This window comes from Polyodon spathula, chromosome 12 (assembly GCF_017654505.1).
Source record: "Polyodon spathula isolate WHYD16114869_AA chromosome 12, ASM1765450v1, whole genome shotgun sequence".
Classification (NCBI taxonomy): domain Eukaryota; kingdom Metazoa; phylum Chordata; class Actinopteri; order Acipenseriformes; family Polyodontidae; genus Polyodon; species Polyodon spathula.
In genome coordinates, this window is record NC_054545.1 from 25,358,129 (window position 1) to 25,369,638 (window position 11,510).

Consider the following 11,510-nt stretch of genomic DNA (forward strand, 5'->3'; position numbering starts at 1 on the left):
AAGGTAAAAATTGAAACTGACGGTTAATTTAATTTAATTTAATTTAATACCTTTACAGATAGAAAAACACATATTCGCTATCAATAACTGCTTTCGGTGAGAAAGAAACTGAAGCGTGAAGTACATTGCCACCTGCAGTACTGAAATTTTAAACATAATAGTACGTAAGGCTGTGTAACCAATATTTCAGGAAGCATTTGTATGCTGTGATGGCCGAGTGGTTAAGGCGTTGGACTTGAAATCCAATGGGGTCTCCCCGCGCAGGTTCGAACCCTGCTCGCAGCGATTTTTTTTTTTTTTTTTTTCTTCCCCCCCACGTATTGAAATGTCGTATTCATTTGTAATATTCTTTCTTTTTTTTGTTTTGTGTTAACACTAAATGCGTTTATCGCAGGTTAAAAAGATGTCAATAAAAGGTTACAAACCTAAAACGCAAAATAGTAAAATGGTGGCAAGTTTTCAATTTTAATATAATCCAGCAGAGGTCACACTTTTCTATCACAAAATACTGTATCTAACGGGTATCATTTTTGTGACAAATTATAAGATTGGAATATGTATTTATTTGCTTTTCACGTGTTACCTTTGAAGTAACATTATCAAGTCTGAATTGTAGTTTGTCTTGCGTGATTTAAAACGATAGTAACCTTTAAAACTGACTATACAGTACAGCGTTGCACAGGTATTACTGTTCAGACAATGTGGTTAACACCCTTCCGCCTCTCTCCCTCTACCAGAAAGCACTCCTGTGATGATACCACCCATCCATTTAATGAGTCAAACTCCTCAAGAGTTTCTAAACCATCACATACATTTCTGTAAATGGCATGTGGTATAAAATTAAGGAACTTTTTATACAATATATAGAGGCAATTGAAATATAGAATACATGTGTTGACAGCCCTTGTTTAGCAGTAGTATTTAAAGGTACAGTACAGGTGAACCAGCTAGAAGTTAATTTTTTTGACAGTCTGTATTATAGCTTGCTGAGCTGACAGATGCCTGTAGTGGAAACCAGGGGAAGAAAACAAACAGGACAGTCAACAAGGTATAGTTTTATATGAAGTAAAATGCACTGAAGAAAATCATATGATAGAATGATGCCCAGAAGTCCTATTTTAGTATCAGCTTGAACTATGATTGTGGATTAAGCACAAATAAGCTGTATAAATACAGTACTGTAACAATTCAGAGGTTCATTTTAAATCACCATTGCCAGAAACTGCAAACAAATATTTTTGGTTTGTTTGTTTTAACCAGGGTCTTATTGTATTTTAATTTCATTTGGCCAAAACTGACACCACAGAAAATATAGTGGCAAAGGCAATGAAAAGAAATGCAGATTTTAAATACAAATTCCTTGTTAAAATAAAAAAAAAAAAAAAAAAAAAAAAAAAAAAAAAACACGAACTACAACCCTAGACAACAGAAATAACTGCAGTTGGTTGTCTGAAGTACTGAGTCAGTATGCCACTTTGAACTGTTGTTGGGGGTAGAAAAAGTATTGTGCATTCCTGTAGTTTTTTTTTAATGTTATGTTTAAGATGCAAACATTCCTCAAGGCAATTAGTAATCCTAATAAACACTATACATTGAATTTCACGCGTTTTATTAAACAAATTTGATAACAGAAAAAACACACAAACATAGAATAGTTTATATACACAAAAAACAAGACTTCTGAAATGTCTAAACAACTGATTTTTCATAAAAACTTTTCTGGAAGAAAATAAATTTTTTATTTTATTTTTTTATATAGCGATTCCTGGTTGTAGAAAAATTGTCCTTTACACAAATGGTACTGAAAACTAAATACATTTGTGGTTCTGAAATAAAGTTTAAGGTCAGAAAACAGCCATAGCATAGTCGACTGAACACATTCTCTGCCTTACCTTACCATTACATAGCATCCTGCTGACTGCTTGAAAAATAGAAAGATGCATTTTGGTTTATAAGGTTCTGTTTTTGACTTTTAGACACACAGTGAAATTTAAAAATTGTGTTATTTTTTCATTAAATATATGTTACATTTGAGAAAGAAAACCCCTTAACACTATTTAAAGCTGTATTCCCCAAGAGGCAAGTCTTGAATTGTTTTTCCTACTTGCAAAAACAAAAAACAAAACTGTAGGGTGCCAACACATTAACATTTTTAGTTTTTATTTTATTATTGTCTAAAATCCACAACCACTGCCTCCAAACATACTGATACAAAAAGGCCTCTGCATATATTTGTGTGCTGGGTTTTGAATATGCTGCTAATTGAGGGAACACAATTTACCTACAGCATATAACATGCTATTGACGACCTGGAAAAGCTCATGAGGGCCTAGTTCTAGTGAACAGTTTCTTTATGCCATGCAGTGCAAAGAGAATAGAACATTATTTGCTATGCTTGACTGATGGGAACCCCACAATTCAAATGCCAGTACAAGTTTAGCTACTGTTTTTGGTACTTGACACATTAGCACAAATCTTGGACTGCCTAATGTCAAAGGTAAGGTAGTTCAAGGGCCGTTTTTTCCACAGTTACCATTTGTATGGCCTCATGTGGAAAATCTAGTCTAAGCCAAACCTTGATTTATATGCAGAATTGTTGACACATTTGTCATCGATCATCTCTCATGGTCACTGGCGGGACTACACATATATTGGACTGCCTAATGTTAAAGGTAAGGTAGTTCCAGATTTGTGCTAATCAAGGTTTGTAAAAACAATTCTGACTTTCTACTGAACTTCAAGGGAACAGCATTTTAACTGAATGGTCTATGCTCCAAAGAAAAACTGCTGTTTATCTGCACAACACTAACTTTCCTCCCTCTTTCTTCTCACATAATGTCAGTTTTAAATGTCCTTTAACTGACAGTAAAGTTTTTTTTTTTTTTTTAAAGAAATCCGTTGATGGAAACGTAAAGTATTTCCCTTTTGAATTGCATGGGAAGAGATTGTTTTTACAGACTAGCTTAAGAGCACAGAACTATTCACATGCAGTTATGTCATCTCATCAATGATGCTACACATTGCTGCATCTTTGTCACAAAGTTGATCCTTTTTTGTGGAGACCGTTTCCTTCTCTTTGTCCATCTGTTCAATCACCTCATCCACATCCATGGGTTTGCTTTTCAGTTTCACGGCTCCCCCGGCTGCACCCTCCAACTGGGGCAAGTCATCTGGAAGAGACGCTAGACAGCCTTGGATCATTTCCAGCACCCTTTCTAAATGCTTCTGGAAGCGTTCCGCCGTTTCTCGCCGCTGTCGTTTCTGTACCTCCATCATGACCCGCAACGTCTCTCTGGCTTGGTGAGGCCGGTACTCATTTATGAGATGATGCATGTGCACAAAGAGCAGCTTGAGATCTTCCAGCTTCTCTTCTCTTTTGATGCTTCCTGGGCTTTTAATAAGGATGTCTAAGAGGTCCAGAAAGTTGACAAGGATTGACATGTTCAGTTTCTTCAGTTCTTTCTTGTGATCAAACTGCAAAGGGTAAAGACGCTCAATGCCTTGGCTCTCTAAGGGGCGGATAATAAGCTCGTCACACTGAAACTGGTTGCCAAACATCATGTAGCTGTCCTTGACAGGAGCAGGGGGCGGAGGCGCAAGGCCCTTGCGAACATTCTCCTCTGTATATTCCTTGATGTACTGCATCGGCGGCAGGGGAAGGGCGCTGACCTGCTGTGGCTCACCCATACTTGCAACTGCAGAGAGAAAAAGATGATAACTTTTTATATATATATATATATATATATATATATATATATATATATATATATATATAACAAGTTGTTGTCATGCTGTCAAACACCTATAAATACCTCCAATGTTTTGATTCAAACACAGGCTCCCTTGAGAAAGATATGTACAACATATCGAAATGTTGGGCAGCTGGCTCTTTGAGCTTATATATATATATATATATATATATATATATATATATATATATATATATATATATATATATTTAAAAATCATCTCTAAGTGTACATGCTATAACAGCACAGTAAGCTGGGACTAAAAGACGACTCTATTACAGCAGTTTGAACTTCAGTCATGCTTTAGTAGGCAAACCTGGAGAGTAAAAGCTCATGAGGGCCTAATTGAATGTGACAGTAAAACCTTGAATGTTTTAAATAGCCATTCAATTGCTCCGTTTCTATTTCCAGTTTTATACTTGTCAGAAGTACAGAAGGGCCCTGCTGGCTTTCCAGTTTGTTTACATCACCTAGTGCTTTTAGCTGGAATCATACTTACTCTCTTCTTGAACTAAATGCTCCAGTAAATATTTGGTAACATTTCTCGCTCGCTAAACACAGCTTGTTAGCTAGCGCCTAACACGAATCCTGCGATTACGCAGTACAATATTTAGTGTGTAGACTTCTGTAGAATTTTTTTTAAACCCGTGTGGGCCAGACAAGGAAGGCAAAAAATATTCTACATAATCATGCAAGAATTTCACAAAAGAATAAATAATAAAATGCTTCAGGCCACCATTTACATAACTTATACAACTCAAATAAAAAGCCGTTTTCTCCTTAGTACCATTTGTATGGCCTTATGTGGAAAACAAAACAAAAAAAAATTACAAAACAAAACAAACAAACAAAAAACAAGTTTGTTTCACACATATCCAGGTTAGCACTAATCTTTGACTGCCTCACATAAAGTAACATGGGACTGTCCAATATTAGTGCTAATCGGGTCTGTGAAAACATTTCAAAATGAATTTTACTTTCTAAAAATCTATACTAGATCAAACCATATATTAAACCTATACCGGTACGCAGGCTCGTTGACGCATTTCGTCATCAATCACCTCTCTCTCTCGCAGTCTCCGGCGAGATTACAAACACACCGCTAGCACGCCAAAGTGCTCTAGATACTATCATCGAAATAACTTATAGGTCATACCTTTTTGTTCCTTACTTTATAACTTTTCTTCAGGTTATTTCCAAATACAATTTAACTTAAAGTCACATATATCGCAACAAAACACAACCCTTCTTTTCCTTTCAGGGTACCACCCCAGCACATTCGGTTGATCAATGCACTTTAAACGGAAATACATTTTAATTGGATGCTTTCTCTCAATGTGTAATCTTATTGGTTTCTGTCGGAAGGCTGACTTCATTTTGCAAGTGCTTATTGGCTACCGTACATGTCTCTACCAAGATGTAATAAAAGGAGAAATCTGATTGGTTCTATTCACAGATGGCAGGAATGTGTATGTATTCTATCGTTTATAACATGCGAAGTTGTTTTTTTTTTTTTTTTTTTTTTGGGGGGGGGGGGTATGGTCTTTTTTAAAGTCGCGGTTTGCACTTTGCATGAACGCCCATATTCCAACATGGTTGCTCTTGTTTTGGTTTTCTTTGGGCTTGTTTTGAAGAACGTGGTCGCTATTTTTCTGTCACCAATCTGGCAACTCTGGTAGTCATGTGCATTTCAATTCTTTTTACTGACTCGATTCGTGTGATTCAGTTCAGTTTAGTGAATCACTTTAAAATATTCGTTCATTTCACTGATTTCACGCGAAACAAACAGGCTGAATTACTTGGTTATGAAAATGTATTTAAAGTAAACGGAAAATGTCCAGAAATGATAATTGATTATGGATAGTTGAGCTTATTGATGGAATAGTATTATAGTTACTACATTTTCGTAAAAATCCTAAGGACAGTATTAACATTTATTTTAAACTATGTAATTTTGCTTTAACTACAACCTATTTATTAACCTGATATTTTACAAAAAATTAAAAGTAACAACTGTAGTGTAAATGAAAAGTAATAGCACAATGAAAAACCCTACCATTAAATATAAAAATAGTATTTGTTATCGAGCGAACATGGCAGACATGGGATTCAGTTTCATAATTTTCCAACTATACGTTCCCTTTCTATCTCGAAATGTTAACTATTACAAGTCGGTAAATGACCCTCGTGTCACATGACCTGAGCACATATAAGCTGCCTGATAGGCCCGATGTGACCACGTGTCTGTTGTATTCTGGAACAAGACGCTACCTCACACGGCGACCTTTGCTATTTGATTCCTTACTCCAGCCTGAGCAGAGGTGTCTTCCCTTGCTCCATTTTCATGGGACTCTCTTTCTCTTCGGAGACTGTTTTTGGCACCTGAGAAGCAGCGGCTGCTGTTTCCAGCCTCGTCCATTTTGGATTTTGTCCTCCAAAAATGGTTTTGTGTGAGGGTTTCTATTCCGTGTTCACGCGTTGTGCCAAACCGAGTTGTGTTTGTTTTGGACTTTCAAAAAAAATACTGTTCCTGTCTTCAAACTGGCAACAGTTGTTTTAGTGTGCCACGCCTCGTAGCTCCGGTTCGGCAGCTTAACACATTAACCCAGCATTTTGGGCCTTTTTCGGTGGTACATAGCACTCCTGTGCATAGTACCCCGCACATCCATCAGTACCCTGTGCCCCATGCATTACCCAGTCCATAGCACTCCCATTCATAGCCCCGGTATACTCAGCACCCCCGTGCTTTGTACTGCTGTACATAGCACCCTTGGTGCCCCGTACTCATTGCCCAGTGCAATCATCTGGATTAACCCGGTGCATAGCTCCTCCATGCATAGCCCCAGTACACATAACACTCCCATGCATCCCTGTGCACTTCTTCAGTTACCCCGTGCCCGGTAGACCTCGGTACTTAGCACTCCCCTGCATAGCACCAGTGTCTTACCATGTGCTTAGTACAGCAATGTCATTGCACAATTGTGTGAGATGTGGGGCCAGCCTCCCCCAGAGGACGGCCATAATTTGTGCGTCCAATGCCTGGTGCCAATCATGCCCGGCGAGCACTGGCAGATGCCATTTTCTGTGCTGTGTGTGCCAGTTTTCAAAAGAGGTCCAGGGCTAAGAGGGCAGACCGTGCTGATGGTTATTCAACCTCCTCTGGCTCTCCGCAGCCTTTGCTGACACTCTTGAGGAGACCCTCACATGAGCCATCTGCGAGCCGGAGTGCTCTGTCTGTGTCTCACTCTCCGAAGCACAAGACCACGAAAGCAAAGAAGCACAGGCACTCGCCGAAAGAAGAAGTATCAGCCTTATGGGCACAAATGACACAGCTAGCAAGCATGGTTGCAAATCAGCTGTTGTTTTTGGAGCGTTGTCAATTTGACAGCTCCCCCTGCACCCACTCCAGCTTTTGGGGTACTGGAGACCCCCTCAGCTTCAGCACTGGTTCCTGCTCTCCCGCAGTCTCAGCTGATTGAGGAGCAGGATGATGTGGTGTCCCTGGCCGCCTCCACAGAGGAAGGCGAATTCGAAGGGGGAACGGAGGACCCCACCTGTTTAGAGGGCTCCCCATCTGAGACATACGTATATGGCTCCTAGCTGTCCACTGGTGGATGAGCTAGCAGCCTTTGTAAGCAGAGCTGCTGCCCGGGACCAGATCCCTTGGACTGAGGAGACCCAGGTCCGCCAATCGGTTTTTGAAACCTCGGTGTCGACCACACAGCACTGTAAGCCCTTCCTGGTACTCTTGGATTTTGTGGAGAAGTTGCAGTCTTCGTGGGGCAGCCCAGCATCAGCTTACTCCAGACGGGTGGAAGCATTGTATGCCTGGGGCTTCAGCATTTCCTGCCAGTTGATTACACGGTGGCTGCCTTAGTGGAGATACCTACTATTTCAACGCTGTCCCATGACTTCTCGTGCCCAAATAAACAGTGTAGGGTCACGGAGACGCACTTAAAAAGGGCATACAACACGGGGGCAGTGGCAGCACGACTAATAAACACTGCTGGTCTGCTAACTGTGTACCAATCGCAGCTTCTGCAGGGCCTCTCTGCCCAGTCTTCTCCTCATATTATTAATGAGCTGAAGCTGGTGAATGATCTGCTGCTCTGCATAGCTTGGCACAGTTGACAAGCTATCGGCTGTAACCTGGGAGCCGTTGTGTTTGCGCAATGCCAGCTTTGGTTGTCCCAGACTAGGCTCCCAGACAGGGACAAAGTGCCCCTGCTCAACGCGCCCATCTCCCCTGGCTACACCTTCAAGCTAGACCCTCAGCAGCGGCAGGCAGTGCCCTCAACAGAGGCAGCGCAACAGTCCAACAGGCTCAGCAGAAGCAGCAGCAACCCTGACGGGCTCCAGTCTCAGGCCCTGCACTCATTCAGCCAGCACCACCTTCTGGCATGGAGGCAATACACCACCAACGCGTGGGTGCTTGCAACTGTCCACTCCAGCTACTCACTCCAGTTTCAAGCTGGACCTCCTCCCTTTCAGGGACTCGTGAACACTTTGGTGTCCGACCCCGCACAGGCTTCTGTCCTCACACAAGAATTGAACACTTTACTCACAAAGCATGCAATTCGCCTTGTAGAACCCCCGGTGCAAGTGATGGATTTCCTGGGGATCCGGCTGGATTCCTGCTCCATGCTTGCTTCCCTGTCGGCTGACAGGGTAAGTGCATTGCAAGTCTGTCCCTTTTCCATCTCAGACAGTCAGTCCAGGTGGTGCTGTGCCAACGGTTGCTAGGTCTACTGGCCGCAGCCTCCTCTGTCCTCCCTTTTGGTCTCCTCCATATGCGCCCCTTGCAGGCATGCCTCAATGCCCAAGTTCACCCAGCTCGAGACAGACACCGCCAGCTGATGGTGTCTTGGTCATACTGGCATGCCATGACCTGGTGGAAGAATCCTCGCCACCTCAGCAAGGGAGTAACTGTGGGTGTAATATACTGGAGAGAGGTGCTGACCATGGATGCTTCCAACCTTGGTTGGGGGGCAGTTTGGAATGGCAGGGGGACCCGTGGGGTCTGGACTGGTAGGTGGCCCCTTTATCATTTTATTATCCCCATAATCTCCACCTTTGCCAAGTTATTTTTTATATCAGCTTTTCATAATTCAGCAAATGTATGTAACTTTAACTGATGAGCAGCACATTGGGTTATGTTGGTAGTGATTTGTGCAGTAGTCAATCATAGCACTGACAGCATATCATTTTCTGGAGTTAACGGGCATACATACCACATTCTGATGATGTGCCACTTTCTGGCCCTACACCAATAGATTCGAGAGTAATTTCTGAATCATTTCATGAGTTGTTGTTGGGCTGGTAACTCGACTTATGTCATGTAGTTTGTTTGATACGGTGTATCAAAATAATCGATTCCTATGATTCACAGTAATGAGTCGTTCAAAAAGAATCCTTCACAAACTGTACATCACTAAGTTGCAGTAATATTTCCTGTGTAATGTTTTAAAATTCCTCATGCTGCACGTAGTCTGCTTTTTAAATGAGTGTCAGCGTAGAGGTTACAAAAATAAAAACAACGTTGTTTAAAAAAAGAGCAGCTTTGTTCGAAAATGTTGTGGTTCTAAAACCACTGCGGTACAACAACGTGTCAAGTATGTATGATTTAGCCTGCTGATTTTGCTGCCCACAGCAGCTGCACAAAACATATTAATAAAACCCATTTCACTGAACTCTAAAGACCAATAATAGATATGTTTCTCTCTCTTTAGCCCTGATGTCTTTTTTGGGTTTCTTACTGGGAGTTTTGTGGTGTTAATATAAAGAACCCCCCAAACCCTGCTGCCAATACATTTTCTACTGATTTGGATTAATGTGATAACTATTTATTTGTCCGTGCTACTGGGGATACTTAGCCAAAATATAGGTGTACTCCAGATTTATATATATATATAGTTTATTTACCGTATTCTCTGCTCAATTTAACTCTTCCTGTGCCATCCTGGTGGCAGGCATATTGTAATATGTATGTCTACATTCAGTATTTCAGAATTTTGAATGAGGCTTTGAGAAAGTAAACCACGAGTTGCTCTAGAATTGCTGATTTGAAGGTTATGATAATACAAATATGTTAAGGTGGATAAAATGATTTTGCCACCTTCTAAACCCCTCAACCCTCCTGTCACCTCCTTCTCCACTCCTGCCCTCTGCATCTTTCTTTCCTCCACCTCTTCCCTCCACCCCCTCAAACTAACATCCTTCACTTCTTCACCCTTACTCTTCCGTATTCACCAATGTTGGTTTGAAAACTGCTGCTATAGGTGTTGTCTTCAAGGGGAGAGCTGATCTTTTATTTTTTGGCATGTCATGATTTGATTTCACCTTGAGCACCCAGACACAGGTTTACTGGTTAAATCCCATTATATGTCCCTAGTGGAATCTGTTAGCAGCAACTAGTCTTATGATTTTAATGAGAGTGTGGATCTTGCATTCAGAACCACAATAGATCCTATGTAAACAGATTAAATGTTTTATATCAGCTTCACTTGCAGGCCTAACACTGCACAGAGTGTGTGAGAAATACATTTTCAAACTGATAAGAGGTTGCCACCAAACACTTAACATGCAATATAGGTCAAGTCTGTTAATGTGGAATGAACATCCCTGTTGATGTTTTTTCTTAGTGTATCAAACAGCATTAATATCTAAATCTCTTTTTTTTTTCATTTTCTCTTATTACTGCAAACTGCCTTATAATTTATTTATTCTATTTGCATGCCACCTCTAACCTAAAAGATGTAGCTAATGGCAGTTTAATAGTTTTATTTTTACAACTTCACATTGTATTTTCATGATGTCCTGTTGCTCAAATACTAAAATACTTTTTTAATTACATTTTCTTGCATCTTGGTTCTTCAGAAATCATGTGTGTGATATTGTGGATTTCAGCTCTGCTGTCACATAGAAGTAAACAGACCTCAAGATAATATCAGGTTGGGCCCCTATTTGTCCTGATCACACGAAGTGGCATACAGTAGACTCCACAAGGTGCTAGAAGGTGTCTCCGGGGATGTTAATCCATTCAGTCAATAGTATTTCAGACTTACAATCTTTTCCCTTTGTCCATCATTAACCGTTTTCAGCAACATTTGTCTCTCTGGGTGACCAGTCTTGCAGCAACCTACCAACACGACTGTGCTTGCTGACACCTGCTGAAGGTGCACCCACCATGGCTCCTTTGATTGCTGTTACATATTTAGCTATCCCCATTTCTGGTAGACTGTTTGGCATTGTGCTGAGCCCACAGCTTAATAGTGCTGCATGATCAGTGACATGCACAGCCAAATTTGCATATCTAATTCAGGGAGATGCCAAATCCAATCAGGTAGACCAGCCCCAATAAAGTGATAGTAAAATTGCATATGTAGTTTGATATAATTTAAATAGCTAACTGCAATACAAATCATGTACTGTACAGCAACCTACATACATATCATCTCTAATTGTACCGGTATATTTTTATTCGGTTGAATAAATGTGATTGACATTAACCAGAGTGTGATAATAACCATATTGCCAGGACCACCATTTTATTGTCTCTGGGGCAGTGTGGTGTTGATGAGCTTTGTAGAAAATACACATTATTCGTCTGACAACCCAGCCTGTACTGTATAAAACAATATATATTATTTAAGGGAAACTGCCTGAAGAATTTGTAGCTGTATCAAGACGGGCGTAGATGAAGAAGTAACCACAAGGCTAATACGATTTCAGTGGGGCTGGCAATAGACTTGTGGGTGGATG

The 11,510-nt window shown here is 40.6% G+C and overlaps 1 protein-coding gene, 1 non-coding gene and 1 pseudogene across 3 annotated transcripts; 2 read left to right on the plus strand and 1 right to left on the minus strand.

Annotated features, from left to right (window-relative positions):
• The first annotated feature begins 203 nt into the window (after window positions 1-203).
• On the plus strand, window positions 204-285 carry trnas-uga. The gene has a single exon. It is a non-coding gene; the product is annotated as a tRNA-Ser (tRNA).
• Window positions 286-1,437: 1,152 nt separating this feature from the next.
• Window positions 1,438-5,039, minus strand: LOC121324781 (mediator of RNA polymerase II transcription subunit 7-like). 2 transcript variants are annotated; one of them, XM_041266958.1, is made up of 2 exons: window positions 4,921-5,039; window positions 1,438-3,695 (listed from the first exon to the last, which is right to left on the minus strand). In XM_041266958.1, exon 2 carries the CDS (start codon window positions 3,685-3,687, stop codon window positions 2,992-2,994), a length of 696 nt encoding a protein of 231 aa, XP_041122892.1. In that variant the 5' UTR covers window positions 3,688-3,695; window positions 4,921-5,039; the 3' UTR covers window positions 1,438-2,991. The 2 variants fall into 2 exon arrangements, with proteins under 2 accessions (XP_041122892.1, XP_041122891.1); XM_041266957.1 differs by having other exon boundaries at window positions 1,439-3,695; window positions 4,906-5,039.
• A 1,698-nt stretch (window positions 5,040-6,737) lies between these two features.
• Window positions 6,738-11,510, plus strand: part of LOC121324849 — a 31,906-nt pseudogene continuing 27,133 nt past the window's right edge.

Excerpts from the sequence above, each read along its gene's own strand:
- LOC121324781 (XM_041266958.1), bottom strand. The coding sequence starts at position 3,687 with ATGGGTGAGCCACAGCAGGTCAGCGCCCTTCCCCTGCCGCCGATGCAG.